This window comes from Numenius arquata, chromosome 6, assembly GCF_964106895.1.
Source record: "Numenius arquata chromosome 6, bNumArq3.hap1.1, whole genome shotgun sequence".
Taxonomy (NCBI): domain Eukaryota; kingdom Metazoa; phylum Chordata; class Aves; order Charadriiformes; family Scolopacidae; genus Numenius; species Numenius arquata.
In genome coordinates, this window is record NC_133581.1 from 54401397 (window position 1) to 54421392 (window position 19996).

The window sequence follows — 19996 nt, forward strand, 5'->3', positions numbered from 1 at the left end:
GCAGGACCAAAGGGAATTACTGGACCAAAAATTTCAACGTGGTGAGAGCACAGGATAATACGCCAGTATCTCTTAGAAGCCCTGAAGATAAGAAGCATCTACATGATTTGTTTTTCCAATTTCTTGGATTAAGCTTAGCAGGCTGTGTTGTGTGAATCAGGTTCTTGTGGAGATGGAAGCACAATTTAGTTGTGGTCTCCATGACCCCAATTTGATGCCAACGAAGTAGCAGATTACTCCACTTTGGAGGCATAACACTGATCCCGAAGACAAGCTAAATGGATACGCAGTTGCTAAAACTGCCTAGAGGAACATCCCAGATTATACACTCTCTGCAGAAACAGGTAGAATCTGGAAAAACTAACTAGCTGGCTGCCCCTTGATCTTCTGCTGGAGCTGCTAGAAAACTTGTGAGGGATCAACACTGCAGGAAACCTTTGGTGCTAAGAGATAACTCATTCACTAAAATTTGAGGCCAGAGCAAAGTATACAATGCAAGAGAAATTGCCTTTAATATTGATGTTCCAGCCTTGGAAAATTAGCTGTCCTTTGTCATTACACAGTTGGCCAGAGGTGCTCTTTTGCTTTCACATGGAGAGTGAATTAGGCTAGCTGATGATAGACAGAACCTGATACTCCTTCCCAAGACACCTTAGGTGGGCAAAGCAGAGCCTAGGTACATACCTTTGGGTGTGGCAGCAACATATCAGTCTTTCTCCACTGTGGACTCACCATCCTCATAAGGCTCTCGGCTGCCAGTACCGATGAGTGAGATGCTAAGATTAGCCTCAAACCTTCGCTGCATTTTCCCAGTGGCAGCGTAGTCTGCTAATCGCTGAGCCATTGGGATAGCCCTGTAGGGCATTCTTCTAATAGTTTTTCTAGTTCTTCCACTGATGTCCTTATACATCTTTTATGATTTCGATAGTGATGCTACTTTCCCCAGGCACTTTCCTTCTATCTTACTCTCTGCTTGCTTTTCTTTTGAATACAGGGGGAGGGGACTACCTTAATCTTGCCCTTCATTCCCAGCACAACCTTTCAGAAAAGACATTTCCCTCATCTGCTTTTCCAACCCTGAGTATGTGTCAAGGAATTGTGAAGATGGAAAATATTTGAGTGCTTCCTATTTAAGTTTTGATGGTCTTTTTCCTGAATTCATGTTCTATTTAGAGAGTTTTCTTCTAAACAGATGAACAGCCAGTTCTTTTTGATTCAAAATTAAACTCCAAATATTTTCTTTAAACTGCACTCATTGCTTTCACAAAGGAATGAAAACAAAATGCAGCACGTGACATCATTTGAAGGAGAAAATTATGTTATCTTATATAGTTCTAGAAAGAAACTGCATTTTTTAACTGCAGCTCTTCTCTAACGTGCCCTGCTGATAAATAGTAAAAAGGAATTCTTTCCTAATGATATATTTCTCTCGCATTATACATATATAAATTCCTTTGGGAGTAACTTTAGCAATATAACTTGAGATCTGAGGTAGCATATATATGTGAGGTATTAATATGAAAAGTATTTTCACTGCACGTATGTTATAAAGGTCTTGCAATATTACAGGCAAAAAAAAAGTACAGGTCAGTTAAGGAGTTTCCTTATCCCTGTTCTGCCCATCGTTTTTTTCCTGCAGGTCCATCTTCTCTTGTTTTCTTCTCCTCTGTTATTTTCATTTCCATTCACTGTTATGCAGGGTGCCTTTTGAGGAGCATCTTTTGCTTCACACTGAACAATACATATTGGTAGCAGCAACTGAAGCAACAGTCAGTGGACACTTGTAGAGATGGTGAGTTGTAAAATAATAAATCTAATATTTAATACTTAGACAGAAGATGTGGACTTTATCTATACACTTAATGGGTGGGGAGGCTGATTACTCATTCATAGCTACGCCACTTGTGAATGATGAGGTCACCCCTATCTCAGGAAGATAAATGCCATATCCTGTTATGACATATTCCTTTTATATAAAATTAGTTCAATTTTCTCACTAGTGAGGAATCAGTATAACTAAAAAAAAAAAAAAAAAAAAAAAAATCACTTCAAGATAAAGGCATTTTTCTACTGTAATTCATTATATATCCTATTTTCATTTTATTTTATTTCTGTTCTGTTTTGTTCTATCTTATCCTGTTCTACGTATAGTATTTTACTCTCTACCTAAATGATATCTGACTAAAGTGAAGCAAAAATTAGATGATACAATGAAGCTTTGTAGCATTCTCTCTCATACCTGTCACAGGCTCCTTCCAACAGCAGATAATGAAAATTCAAAGTCAAACCATTTAACTTTAAGTAAATGGAAATGAATTTCCAGAGAAGAGATATTTTTTCACCTGTGAAAGAAAGGAACAGTAGTACACTGACAATGCGAATAAAGATATAATATATAATTTTGATAGAGAGGTATATGTAAAGCATAAATATTAAATGTTACTGTATTACACACTGTCATGTGTTTTTAATTTTTATCTTTACCATGTTTTTGCCTAAGAGAGGAAGGTTCTACAGTACATTGTTAGCAACAGCAGAAGTCTATTAGAATATTTCTTAACTTAATACTAAAGCAACTTGCAGCATATTCTACAATAGTATATGGTATTGAGACAAAAACTATGTCACTTAGACACCAGAACCTATCTAAAATTTAAACAAAATGAGAAATAAACTAAATTTAAAATATTGGGCTTGATTCTTATATCTTTTAGACTAGAATACTGCACTGAAATAATTTAGATCCATCATGGTATGTTGTGGCTCTGGTGAAATATGCGTCGAATTGGGTCCATGCTATTTAATATGGCACAGAGTATAAGTTTGATGATGGGTATTTTCACCTGAGTATCAAATAAGTCTCAGAAAATCTTACTGGATTTTACCATCGTAGTTAATTTGGGAAAAAAAGATACAAACAATCAAAATGGACTTTTCTTCAGATATGAGAGAACATTTTTTTATTTGATATCTTTTAAGGGCTATGAGAAAGAAAATGCTTCTGTATTCTGTAGACATTCACAAACTTACCTTTGAATCTTGCTCGTCTTAACAGCATACAAAACTATTTGTCAGTAGTTCCACTGACTCAGTGCGACTACTTGCACAAGCAAAGTTATCAAGACTGATTTTTCAGTTACATTAATACTTAAATTAAGATATTAATCAATAGTCGTAAAAGATCTTACTAAATATCAAGAGAACCTGGTTCTGCTCACGCGGATGAAAAGCAGTGACTTTCGGGACTAAGCTGAAGCAAGCTTGGCTAATGGCAGGCTCTCTGTCCTGGCTGTCCCTTTGAAACGTGAAAATCTGCTTAGAGTTGCCACTGTAGAGCAGAGAGTGACAATCAATGGATGGGGACTTCGACATGATTACATCCACTCTACTGCCTGGCCATACATTGACAGACAAAACTACTGTAATGGAGTGATCATTTGGAAAATGGCTACTGCCCACATTTAAATTCCTTTCAGTGTTATTCCATAGCCAATTAGAGTGGTAGCCCAGCCTATATTCATGCCAGTCTTGTACTATATTGTAAGAAAAAGGAAAGGAGCAGCTCAGAAGTCTTTAATTATTCCTCCAGCCATTTATTGACCTGCTCTCTAAAGGCCATATACGGGCCTTCATCTGCATGCAAAATTCCTATTGACATCACTGGGAGGGCCACAGGCAGATGGAGGGTACTTTGTAAACCTTACATTTTAAATATGTTGTAAGAGAAAGGCGCAGAATTCAGTCCTTTAAAAAAAAGTGAGCAGCTTTATCTAATATTGCTCTTTAAACATGGAGTTTGAATAACATTTTTCCTAGCAGTAACATCCCTCCTCTTCTCTGCAAGCTATCTAACCTACACGTTTCTGTAAAGTCTTCATATTTAACACTCAAACAATTGATGTCCCTATAGTATAAACAGGATAGATAATGAATATAAGTGGGATAGAAAATTAATCCTACTTGCGAGGAAAGAGAGTCATAATTCACTTAGGCTTCTCAGCTCTTACGTTATGAGGTCTTCAGCTAACTCATGGGATCCATTCCACATCCCACAGATGCTCATTATGAATTCTTTTTATGTGCAACATGTGGGGACTAACCAGTTTCATATCTCCTGGTATTAGCTGCAATCCAAAGCATTTTGTATTAAAACAGAATGCAAACACAGATGCTATTTAATACAAAGGATTTGAATGCAGTCTCTGTTTTAACATAAAGTTGGTGTGTCTTAATTTGGTTTGGAACAGCAATGGAAAGAAAAGTCAAGATAAGAGGATATTGTTAGATTAGGAGCTAAAGCTATGATTCCAAGAGGCACGGTTGCATGGCAAAAGGGGAGGCTGGCCCAGGTGACAGCTTTGATTTATGGAAGCAAAGGTTACAGTGCCTTTGGAGCGATGGGGCAGCCTGGGACATCTGCCCCCTTCAGAGATGCTGCCACAGCCTGTCCAACATCATGCGTATTCTGGAGCACAACCTTTATTCTGTCCCATGCAACTCCTCTTGGTATGAGCCTCGGTTTCCTCAGAAACCAGTTAACAGTAGAGCTGCTGTTCGTGCAAGGTGCGCTGACACGCTGTGTTACTTTGCTCTTTAGTTGTCCACTCGCTAGGCTGGCAGAGTCCAGTTCTGCCCCGCATGCACGACACTTCTAGCTCCAGCAAGCAGCAGCTTGGAGCTACAGGTCCGTGGTTTTGGAGTCACCCCAGACGGTGGGACCCCACTACGGGAAGTGGTCCCTTTTTCTCCCCTTCCCCTGCTGCCCCTGACTCGACACGCCGCACTTTTCCTTTCCTGCTCTCCGGGACGGGTTCTTCCCCTCGCCTCCCGCTGCAGCCGCAGGGAGGAGCGGACACGGAGCGCAGCCCCGACATCACCCGCCGAGCACCACGGCGAGGAGGGCTCCCGTGTCCGGGCCCCCTCCCGCAGCGGCTGGGGCCCTCAAGCCTTCAGCAAGGCGGAGGAGCCGCCGGTGGGGAGCGTGAGGTGGTCCCGCTCCCCGCTCAACTTTCCGCGCTTCCCTCCCGGCGTCCGCCCCCGCGCAGCGCCACGGCCGGGCGGACTCGCCGGCGGGCGGCCCCGGCGGGCTGGCGGAGCCCGGGCTGAGCGGAGGGGGAGGGGGAGGAGGGCAAACCCGGCCGGAGCGGCCGGCGGGGAGGGCTGCGCGCAGCCCCGGGGTGGCACAAAGGAGCCGCGGCGCTGCGGCCGCGCGTCCCGCGGGGGCGGCGGGGGACGAGCCGCCCTCCTCGCCGCGGCCGGTGCGGTGCGTGGCGCACCGGCCTCCCCCTCCGGAGGGGAGCTTCGCAAGGGTGGTGGGTTTTTGGTTGATGGTTTGGGTTTTGGTTTTTTTTTTTCCTTTTCTCGCGCAGCTCACGGCGGTATAATTGATATGTTGAAGCAGCAGTAGGGATCAGTGCGTGCACACACACCACACACCTTACAAGTTTGACTAGCAATAACATTGCTGCACACTAGGAGGGGAGGAGAGTCAGCTCCCTATAATAGGGAACAAACTCTGCCATTGCACAAAAGCGGCGCATTTCCTCGCTTGTGAAAACCGTCCCTTCATAGAAAGAAAGAAAAGGGGGGGGGGGGGAAGCAAAAGCAAGTTACCAAGAGCAAGAACTTGTACTGCAACAATCCTCCACTCTTCCTCCTCTTCTCCTCAGGACTCTGGGAGCAGGGATATTCCTCCCCCTCCCTCCCTCTTTCCCCCCCCCCCGCACAATTGGCGCTAGCCCAGACTGTGGTCAGCCGCCTTTATTATTACTTCATTGAGACAGAGAAATCCTCTAAGACTTGCATTTTGGGTGGAGGGTGGGGGGTGGAGGGACGAGAAGGAGGAGGGAAAAAAAAGGCAACATTTGCTGCTCATCATTTTCACTGCACCGCTAAAGTAATTGCGCCCCCCTCTCTCCTCCCTGTCCCTCCTCAGCTTGGATTTTTCTCTTATATCTACAGCTCCAGTGGTATTAGACATACCTTTTTTTTTTTTTTTTTTTTTGTAGCTCTGATATTCCACCCTCCTCTCCCCCCTCCCTCCCCCCAAAAAAAATCTTCACGCGTTGCATGTTTGCAATTCGGTAAAATCCCCCCCCCCCATTACCCCCGGCCCCCCCCCCAAACTCCTCTCAATCTCAGCCCAGCAGCTCACATCAAAGCGCCCTTCCTCACTCACAGTGGCCGCCACTCACTAATGGGATTGCAGTGTGCCTGGCTCTGCTGCTGCAGCCGCCGGAGGGAGAGTCGCTGCTGCTGCACCTCTTCGCCGAGACTCGCCGGGTGCTGAGCCGCGGGGATGATCAGGATCTTCCCGGATTTCAGCGTGCAGGTGACGGCGGCGGCGGCCGGCGGGGCGGCCGGGGGGGTGCCGGCGGCGCCGGGCATGGGGCGAGCCGGCGCCGCGGCCAACGGCAACCCGCAAAACGTCCAGGGCATCACCTCCTACCAACAACGGTGAGCACCGAGTGGGAGAGGGATGTGCGGCTCTTCCTGAGGCTCCCTCACTTGCTTTTTCTTTGTGCTTTTGTGTTTCTTTGTTTTCCTTTTTTTTTTTTTTTTTTTTTTAAATCTCTTTGCTGTTTGTTGGGGGGGGAGCTTGGTTGGAGGGGAGGGCTTTTTTCTTTTTTTTTGCTTTTTTTTTGCTTTTTTTCCCTGTTTTTAAATACAGCATCTTTTAAAATGCACTGAGAAGTAAACACAATCTCCTAGTTTTGTCTTGGATGAGCTGGAAAGCAACAATAGGAAAAAAAAAAAAAAAGAAAAAAAAAAGTGAGACCCCGGCAGCTTAGCTTGGCTGCTGCAAAGTTTGGGATCCCGTCCGCTCATCCTTTCTAAAGAGGAATTTCTCAATGTCAATGCCTTGTGCAAATCCCAGTGTGTGGCAGCCAGGGGGATAATTGATCATGGTATGCTGATTGATAATTTGCTTTCAACCAAGAAAGAGAACAATTTTCACTTGGGGTTGCACACTTGCAATTCCACATTGTAGTTTAACAGTATTATCGTGTCACCTGTTACTACAGGGAAATATAGCACGAAACCCTAAGTATACTCAGCACTGTTATTTTTTTCATCTTAAATGCATTCTAATGCAAATGCAGGAAATTCACAGAGAGCGCCTTTAGGAAGCAAAGTGTAGAAAGTTGGCAGTAAGTCATAATGAAGTTTAAAGACCTTTCCCATTCCCTCTAACAATTCATCGATATGTGCTGATACTAACATGAAGCTTAATTAATTACCTGACATTTCTTTGTGTTCCTACGAGGCAAAACCTGAAGTTTGAATGTGTTAGTCTTCTCCATCATAAGCTTATAACCGAAGACGAATCCTCAAAAAAACTAGATGACAACAGATAAATGTAGGCTGAAATCGGAACAAAACATTTACTTTTCTCTAAATGCAATAAAAATGGCATTGTCCCAAGTATCTTGCTTTCCACTATAGCATTAAATTAAATGCTGAGAAAAATGCGGTATAATCTCAAATATCCAAACCAAGTATCTCTATGATGTAAAAGAAAAAAAAAATCATAGGAAGTTTCAGCGTAATATTTAAAACTTAATTGGTTTAGAAGCCAGATTTAGATAATCGACCATTGCCTATTTTGTTGTTCAGCAACTTTGAGTTGCTTCCTATAGTTTTGGAAAACACAGGATGTATTTTCCATTTGATGCCCATGATAGAAAAGGTTTGGTCGTAACTTTTGTAGGTTTTATTACCCGAAAAATTAATAGGAAGCTTATACTCCTGAAATAATACCTAAACACTTTCTTAGCTGAGAAATATTTGAAACCAAGCACGAGTCTTGTTTTGCTCAAGCAAACACACCGATCTTTCATATATATATAAGCTTGAATGTGAGACACATAAAGAATGGATTAAAGTTTATTTCTTTTAATGGTTTCTGTATGATTTCTGTCACTTATAAAATATTTAAATTACAATGGAAACTGACGGACACTTTAACGAGGAAGTACAGGCAGCAATCACAATAGTTTAGTCTGTGAAGTGGGGAAGTCAAGGGTCAGAAATGTCAGATTGGCTTTTAGACAAATGAAAGAGACCTCTGGAGACTTTAAGTTAAACAGAAATATATAGACGAGGCAACATGCAATTTTTTAGTACTTCGCGTTTAATAGTTTGATTATGTCAGTCTGTAATCAGGAAGAAGTTATAAAAGCAATACTTTTCTGACAAACTACTAACACCTCTGATCCAAATAATGCTTAGCAGGTATCCAGGTACTTTGACTAATAGGAATCCAGACCAGTCTGGATGTCTCGCACATTAACCTAACACGAGGAAACATTTTTGCACTTCTTCCAAATTTTGGCTATGTATTATCGACAAAACAGCGTGCTTTACGTCGAATGATTTTTCTTCCTGCTTTCTGGAAACGCTTAAAATATAGCAGACACCGTCACCTTCTTATGCTATTGCAAAAGCCGAGGCGACACCTGTTAACTTATTTTTTTCCCTTTTTTCCCCCCTTTTTTTGGAGGCGAGGAGACAGGTTTGCCGGCAGGGAACGGCATGTGGTACTTTCTAGACACCCCCTCACTTCCTCTCTCCAGTGCTTCATCTCCCTCTGCACCCCCGGGGTGCCGCCGCCGTGGGGTCGCGGGACTCGAGGCCAGGTGGCCACCGTCCCGCTGCGCACGTGCGCAGCGCGGGGCAGGCGGCGGATCTCCCCTTCTCTCCCTCCCCCTTTTCCCCGGGGCTGCCCCGGCGGCCCGGGCCGCTCCGCGCAAAGTTACGCCGGCCCGGTTGCCTCCTGCGGGAAGAAACCCTTCGGCCCCCGGTGCGCGGAAGACGCCCCGCAGCCAAACTTCCAGGTGCTTGGCGAACTGCTTCCCCCCACCGGCTCTGCCCTGCGGCTCACACGCGCGGTCACCTCCCCCCCGTTCCCCCGCCCGCCCTCCAAACTTTTGGAGTTGTCGGGGAAACATTTCTCCTGAATAAATCCTCCCGACTTTCGCGGCTTGCTCTTTTCCCCACTGAAGCCCGCTGGATTTTCCCTGAGAGCAGGATCAGGCCCAGGAAGCTGTACTTCCAAGACAGCAGCAGAGCAGCCACAAAGTTACCTTGGAGATGGAGAGCTTTTAGCGAAGGAGTGATTTCTCCTTTAAAAGCTCTCAGCGCTCGGGTTTTCCCGAAGTCCTGGAAGGAACAATTAAGGTAGAGGTTTCTTTTCCCCGCTTCTTTATTTCATGACTAGTTTCATAATCTCCAATAAAACAGCGTGAAGTGCTACGCCCTTTCCCAACAAAGCGGGTCATCACTCTCAGTTAACGTTTCCAGCATTACGCCCTTTATTCCGCCACTACCTAGTGCGTACTCTCAGGACGTGCGTGCACATTCCCGGGGTGTGTGTATGTGTGCGTGGGGTACCCCCGCGTCCACGCCACCCCCGCGTACGGCCCCGAGGGCCGCAGGTCGATCGCATCCGCCGGCCGGCGGCCTCCCCCCACTGCCTGTCCGCGCACCCGCCGGGGCCGGGTCCTGCGCCGTGCGTGGGAGCCCCACGGAGGACACGCCGCCCGCCCGCGGTCTGCAGCCGCTGCGCCCGCCGAGTTGCAGAAAGAGTCCCTGCCTCCCTCAGCCCCTCTTCCCTGCTGGAGCCCAGACTCCAGAGGAGGAAAGTGTGCGAAACTGCAACTGAGTGGCGTTGTTGCGCCGGCAGCGGAGGCTGTGTCCCCCTGCACGCAGAGTGGGAGCGGAGCTGGAGAAGCAGCTGGAAAATGCCCAGAAATACTTTCACAGCGGTCAAGCCCGGAGATCCCTGACTCCCCTCCTTCCCTCCCCCGCCCCCGCCCCGTTAGCCCCATGGCCTGGCACCCCGCGTAGCCCGGCCCGCGGGCGCGGGGGTGTGAGTGTGTGCGAGTGTGTGCGAGTCTGTGTGCGTGTGTGTGTGTGTGTGTGTGTGTGCCGCACCTGCCGGGCGATGCCAGCGGCCGGGCTGCCCGCCGGGGCTGCGCCGCGGCTCGCTCTCCCCGCCGCCGCCGCCGCCGGCCGCCGCCGCTGCCTGCGCTGGGCATGTCTCTGGGGCCGGCGGGGCCCCGGCTCCCTCCGCTCCTCGGCTTATGGACGGCGGCAGCGGCAGCAGCAGCGCTAGCAAGCAAGCGAGCAAGCAACCTGCACCAGGACTGCGCGGAGGAGTGGGAGCCCGCGATGCTTTGGCCTCAGTACTTTTCCTTAGCCTGCCTGGCTAAGCAGGGCCATTGCTGCCGCCGCTGCTGCTGCTAGACACACAACACACACCAACATCAGCAGGGGGAAAAGTAAGGGAGAGAGGAGAGAAAAAAAAAAAAAAAAAAAATCCCAGGAAGATGGCGCCCACCAAGCCAAGCTTTCAGCAGGATCCTTCCAGGCGAGAACGGTAACACTTTCTCTTTATTGAACCTGCAGCAGCAGCAGCCGCAGCAGCGCCGGGCCGGGCCGCCGCCGCCGCCGGGGGCCGGGGCTGGCTGCCATGGCGGGGTGGGGGGACCTGCCGCCGGCACCCGCTGCTCGCACAGCCGGGCACCGGGAGTTCCTCCGAGTGCGTACCGCCAGCCGCACGCACACACACACACGCACACACCACACACACACACACACACACACACGGAGGGCGAGCCGCGCAGCAGCAGCCCCGCTCCGGCAGCCGCACCGCCGCGGCTTCCCGGAGCCGGTGCTTGGCGGGGCGCGTTGGCGAGCGGGCGTGTGTGTGTGTGTGTGTCTGTGCGCTGAGACGGGAGCCCCCCCCCCCCCCCGACCCCCCCCCTCGGGCGGCCCCCGCCGCTCGGCAGCCCCGGGGGCGGCGGGGCGCCGCGCCAGGCCCTGTTTGCCGGGCGGAGGGGCCGGCCCCGCCGGTGCGGTTCAAGTGCGTCTAGGCCGGAGCGGGGGGGCCGCGCCGCCAGCTGCCCCCGCGGGGCTGCCCGGCCCGGCCCGACCCGGCCCGGCCCCCCGCCCCGCCGGGCGGGCCGCGGGTGCCGGCGCCCCCCGGGGTGGGCAGAGCGGAGCCGGTGCCGGGCGGTGCGGCGGGGCGCGGGGAGGGAGGGAGGGAGGCGGGGGCCTCTGGGGAGGGGGGTGGGAGACGGGGGTCGCGCTACCCCCCGTTTGGTCCCCGGCTCGCCGCCTGCCCCGCACACTTTTGTTGGGGGGAGAGTGCTTGCTATTAATCTGCTCTGCCGGTGAGACGAATTGCCCGTAGCGGATTTGTTCTAGTAAAGTGAATCTTTCTAGAAGTGACTGGTAGGAAACAAGAGTACAAGTTCATGTGATGTTACTTTGTGATTCTTACAAAAGTATTCAAAGCTCCGTTGCTACACTGCGATGAGATGTATGTCTAGAAGGAGGGAGCAGCCAGAGGGTTTGGGGTGGGCTTTTTCCCTCCTCCTCCCTCCCCCCCCCGCTTTCAGCGTTACAAGTGAGCTTGAGGGTAAGGGGTGAGGAAGGTTCCTGGTTAGTTGTAAAAATGGAAATTAACATTTAGACAGCTTTTAAAAGTAGCTGGATCATGTGTTACTCGCTTTATATTTCACGGCACAAGTAAGTCTGAAAAATATTTAAACAAAAATAAAGTCTAGGCAATCAGGCTCATTTTAATCTTAATTTCAAACTTGTATTTTTTAGTGTGATCAGCATTTCTAGTACGACTTCCAAACCCCACAGATTTTATCTGAATAGCCATGCCATTTTTTCCTAAGGAAGCAGACTGCCCGATATCAGAAAACCCTATATTTCGTATTCACCACTGAAGTGTTAGTGCGGCTGTGTTAGATGTATTAGTATTAACTGTTGCACTTTGACAAGGCTATATTGATATGTAGCAGAATTTGGAGATATGTGTAATGGGAAAACAGTGCATCCTCAGAAGTCAGTGACTTAACTTACAGATTTTCATCTTCAACTATAAATATTTTTTTTAAAATCTCCATTTCAGTGGCTGCAAAGGCGTTTCTGCTGCGTTAATAACACTTATAGCAGCAGTCTTTTCTCCTGCAGAGTTCTTTGTTGGAAAAACAATTTGTATCAATAAGTCCTGTCCCCCCCAACACACAATTCTGCTGTCTTCTTTCTCATACTATATTAGTGCTAAATGTATTTGCCAGGATAGCTTCAGTAATCTCTCCACCAGAAGCATATTTGTGTGCCATTTTGGGAATTTCTCTGAGATAGGAATCTTGAAGATAGAATTAATTTCTAGGGGAAACTTCATAGCCTGTGCATGAGTGCTTTCTTTATCACCTGTCTCCATTTGGCATTCGGAGAAGGTAAATCAAAGTGCGCGATTTGTTATTCTGCTCCACTTGAGAGCTGAACTAAATAACACTTGGTCTGAAATTCTGATTGAAGTTGTAGGAGGATATACTGTATTTAATTTAATGCCCTTTAATAGCATCTTCTTGTTCAGCTCTGATGCTGTCATTTTAAAGGTTGGATCGGAGTAGTTTTTCCCTGTAGGGAGTGGGAGGAGTAATCATTTCAGGGGAAAAAAGTAGTCTAAATTCCTAGAACGCTAATAGCCACAAACTTGGCCTAGTGTCCAAGCAGTTGTTTTTGCCCTTAGGGTTCACTTTGTTATCACTCTTTGCAATGCTCTGAACGGTTTAGGTATAGATATTACATATAGAAGTTGATGACTTTTTTTTTTTTTTGGTAGCAGAAATAATGGCAATCTGTTTATCCTTTAAAAAAAAGTTTTGGAGAAGATCGATCAATGCTTCAATAAACAGGCACTCATGTACTTTTTATTAAAAGTTACGTAATGTGCTCCTGAAGTCTTGCATGTAACTATTTATTTAAGCTGTCTTTGTACACATCTTTTCAGCTGTGTGCGCCAAGCTATTTGAAATACAGGCGCATATCAGTTACTTAAGGGGCTTTGCAGTCTCTTCTTAGTTACTACTTCAGTAAACTGGTTCTCCAGATTACGAATCCTGTAAGTGAACTTTGTGTACATTCTTTGTTTAGTCTTCATGCCCATAATATTTAGGTAGATCGTGTTAGATTTTTTCAAGCAAGAGGCTAGTGATTACAAAACAAATGTAGAAAGTAGTAGCCTCTGATGCAAGCAAGCTACTTGAATTGTTTTGAAACTTTTTTGACCTGTTTAGGTTTTTTAAAGAATGTTTGAAAAGTTACACACATTTGTTTGATTTTCTTTTAAACTATGAGTGTTAGCAAATTTTACAGTTACACTAGCAGTTTGGGGTTTTTCAATTGCGTGGATATATAACCAAGAAAATTAAATAGACAGAAGTGTCATGCATATGATATGCCAGCATTGCTTTGTAAAGCATATCGTAGTATCAGAGTGCTATTGGTTTAAAGTGAAAGAGAAAAAAACCTTTTATTTTGGCATTTCTTTCTAGAGCGTGAGCTTTAACATAGCAGTGATAAATGATGATATGCATTGTCTAACACTTGCTTTTATATAAATAGCTCCAGAAGATTGCTTAAATGATAATCGAAAATATGAAATAGGGTGGCCTTCATATCACAAGGCCAAGGGTCTACAAATGGAAAAACTGAAATAATGAAATATTTCCAAGGCAACAGACTGTCAACAAGAACAGTAATGCATGGGCATATCATAGAGCTACCAGAGAGGATATTAGATCTTATAGCTCTAGAGCCAGGAGTTATAATGACCTTTATTAAATAGAGCCCTCCCACATTACAACAATCTTTCCGATTTCTGATTTATGGATTAGCAGTCATACTACTCTTCATAATTTGAAACATTCTCCCTCCATATTTGATTTGCTGCATTTTTCTCCACTGGAATCATACATTATTTAGAGCTTACATGAGAGTATTGATCAACAAAAGTTATATTACATATTTTCAGTAACTAATGGAATTCTGAATAACAAGGTTTTGTCTGCAGCACTATTTCTACATTCTTTACAACACAACTGTTTTTTTCTTACAAGTTATATCCAGTTAGCTTGTTTTGTACCAATTTAACAGCTTTATATTCTAACACTATATTATTAATAAGTTATAAATAATTAGAGTGTTTTGTTAACAGATTAATACAGTACCCAGAACCATAGGTGTTTTTAAGAGAATATCAGAATATGTTGTCAACATCCGTCTCCTTTTATTAGTGTCTCACTTGAATTTCGGAGTCTAATATACTGGCAGTTTCAAATCACATTTGTTTGAAACTTGGCACACAAGTTGCCAGCCCAGATGGGAATTTTACTGCGAGAGTGATGTAAAACAGTTGTTGAAAATTCACATTCTAGGCATTAGTTTCATCAGCGTCTATCCTAAAAAGTACATTTAAATAAGTGTTTGTTTCATAAAGTGAACTTTATAATAATACCCTTTTTATTGGAAAACGTATTCTAAGATAAGAGTTTTGAGTAACCAATACTGACCGTGAAAACTAACTGTTACCATTTTATTAACATTTAGGAAATAATTCTGCTCCTATCGAGGTCAGTTAGATGATGCCATTTTACAAATGTGGGAGAATTTCATTTGATATCAATTAAGTAATTGGGGTTTTTTTTAGAATTTAAAGTTATGAGACCGTTTCCTGAAATCTCCTGAAACCTTACGTTCAGGCAGTCCATCAGATTCATTTTATATTATTGTCACTAGTAGCTCTTGCAGGTGTAGAGCACATCGTGTGAGATGAGATTTCAGCATTAGTCATGTTGTTTCAAAATGAATCAAGCGAACTTCTGCAGGATGTCAGACTGGAAATTTGTTTTTATATTTTAAACAGAAGATATGTTTAAGGTACATAGGCAAGACTCTGCATTTGCACTCCAGTCACTTGTTTCTTTCGTTGGTTTGTTTGTTTATGCTTAATGCTTGGTTGGTTGTTTTTTGTTTGGTTGGTTTTTTTTTTTTTGTTTTTGTTAAAAAAAAAGAAGCTGGCAAAGATTTATGGCCATGAGAGGAAATGTTTTGAAAATTCATTTCATAATAATTGCATTTTTTCAGAAGAGGCAATTTCTTTCTATGTAATATTTATAAGGCTACTGCATGTTATCTTTAACATACAAAAGTCCCATTAGTACGAATGAGGTGCGTGACTTTTTGTTTAATAGGACTTTGCATAATAAGGATAATTTGTAATAATATTGCATTTTGCTGCATAAGAAGATGTGCCATAGTAAGAATATAATGGTTGCTGCCATGTCTTATATGACTAGAGCATTGTTCTGTGACTAGCTCGAGCAGTAGTTTTGCAATACACAAAGTCCTAGTCAAGTGAATAGGACCGTTGTGACATTGATTTGAACAGGACTTTGAGTAGTAAAAATATTCGTTAATTTTGTATGCTATAGTATATTACACAGGGCAAAGGAGGTACGGTAAGGGTAGGATAGTATTTGTCTCTGTAACTTAGCAGAACTGGACCCTGTCTTTGGGAGAATATTGAGTTAAAGTTGTAGGTTAATCTTTAAAAAAGTCCCAAATGAAATTATGCATATAATTACAGTATACTACAGAGAATCACAAGCAAGGAGAAAAGTATTTTTACCATATAAATTGATAGATGTGAATTTATTCTCAGTAAGATCGCAAAGACAAACTTTAACATACTTAGTGGGAGGATGAGTGAACTTTGCATCTGTGTATTATTAAAAAATGTGAAAATCTTGAGATTCTCAAGTAAAAATGGAGTGGTCCTTAAGGAGATTCTGATCTCAGCCTGCTGCAGCTAGATACTGAGAGTTATGCCAGCCCTTACCCGGCACTCTGCATGCAGGCAAGAGTCAGGCATGTTAAAGAACAAGTGATATGTAAGCAAGAATTTGAGATGGATTACTGAAAGCAGAGTTTTGAAGATTTGTTACAGGCTATTTTCCTAGCCTTCCTTATATATTGTATTTTGGACTTTCACTCTTTGGTCGTATCTTGCCATTTTTCTGTTCTAGGGAACTTCTCACTGATGTCATACAATGTCTGAAGAAGACTTTCATATTAATACAAAGTATTTCTGTAGATATGTTTCTTTATATAGCTTAGTGTGCTTCGAAAGGTCTGTGAACACTGCTCTACACATTTTACTGATGAGATAGTTGCGCACAAAACATTTTTAAGAACTGGCAGAAGTGGCAGAAGATGTCAACGTTAGCGCTAGGAATAAAATTCCAGCCCCCATTTTGACTGTGTATTCAAAGATTATACTGCCTTCGTTAGAGGGATTTACATTTTTTTTTACAGGCAAAACCTCCACTGAAATAAAGTGCTTTCAGAGAATGGCTTGATTGCAATTTAAAATTAGCTGTTAGCTTGATATATAATAGAAGTTCAACACTTATGTTAAATAATTTAAGTGGAAAAGTACTGTTCCATTACCTGCAGGCATGTTAGGTTTACATATGTATATAGTGAACTTAGGGGATATAGTCTGAATAATATGTATGTATGTAATCTACAATAATGTCCCTGGGGCTTGGATTTTCTGAAGAGCCTATTGGATTTAGGCATCCAACACATACTGCATTTCAGTGAAATATGGGCACCTAAATCCTATAAGCCCCTTTTAAAATACTTGCCTGGGAATTTTGTCTCCAACAGGAATTTAAAACAGGCTTCATTACACATTACATTGTTTCAAACTGAATTTTATTGAGTAATGAATAGTCTTAGAACAGTCATTTTGGATTAAATCCTAAAGGGTTATAGTTTTGCTCAAATTTAGGCACGGAACTGATACATCTATATTATGATGGGTGGGGGGGAGAATTTCTTTTTCCTTCTTGCCTACGCATCATGTTTGAAAGTCATGTGCAAATTCACATTTACGATCAGTTTACTCACAGCCCAGGCTTCTACGAGTCAGGTGGCTCAGAATTGTCCTGCCAAAGCTGTAATTCACTTAGCAAAAGTATAACACAGCAAATTTGTTAGAAAAGCAGTTTTTTTCATAGAGATGATGGGAGGCAGAATTTGTTACTTTGTGGGAAAAAAATGTAAGTGGGCAGTCTGCACAGGTCAAGGTTGAGGTCAATAGAAAGAACTGAGTGACTGAATCTGTACAGTGCTGGCAGTGGGATTAAAAAAGGAAAAAAGTCTTAAAAAAGAAAATAGCTGCCAGTGGTACTTATTCTTCAGCCTTCACAGCTGCAAAAAAAAAAAAAGTAGGTGATTTTATTTGTCTGACTGTAGTTAGATGTAGGATTGGCATGTTTGCTTCACCTTTGCATAAATTACTAACAGTATGGACAGGAGGTTTCAAAAAAAAGTGCATTGTAAAAAAACTGGTTTTTTTTCTTGGTAAGTAACAAATAGGAGATGAACATAAAAAGAGAAACAAATACTTTGGGCTAAATTATTTATTCATTCTTTCTGGGTTTCTGTTCAGTTTTACAATAAAACTTGCATTTCTTCTGGAAAATCAAAAGTACAGTAATTTTTTTCAATGGCTGAACGAGCTAGATAAATGGTACTCAAGTAGCAGTGTTTGAAGGATCCAAGTAGTTTACTAAAGTATCTTAATTAATTGGATGTTCACTTTAACAGTGAGGTTTCCTCTTTCTAGGCAGTGCTCTGTAACAGGAACATATATTTGATACATAAATGATATATATGATTTCAAAAGGCCCATTTTTATTCAAGATCTATTTTTTACTGAACAACTGTTTCAGGTTAACAAACAATAAAATAAGTGGAGGTGATAGAAAAAAGGTACAGCAGATTCCAGATCTTTCAAACATATATTCTGTTCCTTTTATCAGTCATTCTACTCAGACTCAAACATCAAAACTAAGAGGTGCCGTCTTTCCTTTTATTCTTTTGTTAATAGGAAGAAAAATACTTCTCTACATAATTGTGATTTGGAAACTGTTATTCTGTGCTTTTGAGGGAAATTTCAAATTTTGTTTTTATATCACTTCTCAAGACTGCAGATTGTAGCAAACACTGCAAATCTCCTCTTCTTCCAAAAAAATTATTTGTCATACTGAATGTGCATCTTTAGGAACACCCAGTATTTAGATTCTGGATTTAGGAATCCTTTTGGAGTGATGATTTTTTTTTAATTATTGTTTCTTAATGGTTTTGTGATGCTACTGCAAAAAAAGTATTGAAGTCCTATTCATGACATTTTTTTTCTAGTGGCAATTATCATATATTACAATGTTTGTTCAGTTCAAATAGGAACAAAACTCACAACGATTAAGGGCAAAAGTGTCTTTTTACTGACAAAGCAGAATACCCCACCTGAAAAGCAAAATTAGAATTCTCCTATATTTATTCTGCTTGTTACTAATTGTGAGGAAAACTTTAAAAGATCTTCCACTTACTTGTATATTGCAAAGTGCAGGCATATGTTGCATGTTAGATAGACACACTATATGTATTTGTTTGAAAGGAAATAATGCTAGTTGATTGTCTTCAGCAAGCTATAAATGTCTTACTTTAGATAAAGTTAAATGTAAATACGTGCATTGGAATGGCGATTTTTTTTCCTCTAATGCTGTGAGGGAAAAGTAGGCTCATCCCTTTTTTTGCACATTTTTATTGTTCTGTGTAAATGTAATTTGTTAATCCTGTGAAATTTGTCATAGATAAATTTGCTTGGATTATCTTGTCACCACCGTATCTGCATTCTTTTGTTCATTGCTTATTCATAATTTAACAGTCTGGCAGTGAGCCTTTTTGGGATGCTCACAAAAGATATATGACCTCTACCAGCTGCTACTATAACCTGCAGAATGCACAGCAAGACATTAGAAACGTGAGGATTCCTCTACTGATTAAAGTGCTCTTCATTTAAACAGTCTGTTCATAAGAATCTCAGGAATCTTTGTGGATAGCAGTTTTGATTTTTCTTTTCTCACAAAATTAGTTCTAACATTTTTTTTTTTTCCCCGAGTGGGAAAACTAACATTGAATCTTAAGATGGTGGTGCTTTGCTTTCAGATGGACTAATGGAAATTAAATCCTTCATTATATATGCATATGTATACATAAGTGTGCATGTGCATATACATATTTGCATATATCTCTACCTATGTCTACCTATGTGCATATATATATATACACACATGCAGTTTTACAGTGGGAAAAATTAGTGCCTATGTGTGTTATTTTAAAGCTAACTCTTCTATTAGGATATTTTTCAGCACATATTGTTATCCAGTACTAATTTACAGAAGAGTTGTCTGATTTAACCCTGCTTTAGCCCCATCATTTTACAGATGTATTGTGTAAATACTCGATATTATACAGTACACGAAAGACATTAAATAGAATGTTACTTGAAGTGTAACAACATTTTAGATTTTCATTATTCTCCTGACTCAGTTTAGCATATAAATTTTTTCCCCTTTTTACTTTTTTTTCTTCTTATCTGCAGATCAGCTTGTGAGTAATGGCTAGTTTTTACCTCCCCTTTGTGCTGGCACATGATTATAGTTCAAAATAATTCATTGCTAATCCATGCAGTATTGGTTCATCTCCATCACTCTGTTTTGTGATTAGAGCCTCAGGCCTGTAAGAACATCCTTCTGCACAGTTTTCTATCCTGATTTTCTTTGACTGCAACCCATATTTTATGTAGTTCTGTCATTCCTGTTCGCCTACCAATCCTTTTGCGTTTTTCAAAAATGTATCAATTATAAGAAATTAATATTTTGGTGGGGTTATTTTTCAAGGGTTTATGAAAAAATGCTTGTTTTCCACTGCAGTAAGTCTCCAGCAGTGGTGTATATAGGTCTTGGTTCATCTCAGCCGATGATGGAAATCTGACTTGAGTTTCTCATTTTTCCTTAGCAGTCTGAATTTCCTGTGTACTTATTTACATTAGGTGCCTCAAGAAGTCCAGGATCTTAAAAAAGAAACACTGTGTCTTTTTGAAACAGACTATAGTAGAATAGTAATTACAGTCTTGTCATTTTTAACACAACATTTCAAACAGAGCTGGTATAAAATAAAAGTGACAGAGGAACTTCTAAAATATATAAGGCCTCATGCTACTATGATCACTCTGGTTGAAGTCACTGTTATTGGGTCAGATATGAACTGATATGAC

The 19996-nt window shown here is 42.6% G+C and overlaps 1 protein-coding gene across 5 annotated transcripts in view; it reads left to right on the forward strand.

Moving 5' to 3' along the window:
- Positions 1 to 10331: 10331 nt before the first annotated feature.
- Positions 10332 to 19996, forward strand: part of NPAS3 (neuronal PAS domain protein 3) — a 607981-nt gene continuing 598316 nt past the window's right edge. For all 5 annotated transcript variants that reach the window (XM_074149299.1, XM_074149300.1, XM_074149301.1 and 2 more), the window contains exon 1: positions 10332 to 10381. In XM_074149299.1, the coding sequence (XP_074005400.1) occupies positions 10332 to 10381 (50 nt within the window). The remainder of the gene's footprint in view (positions 10382 to 19996) is intronic.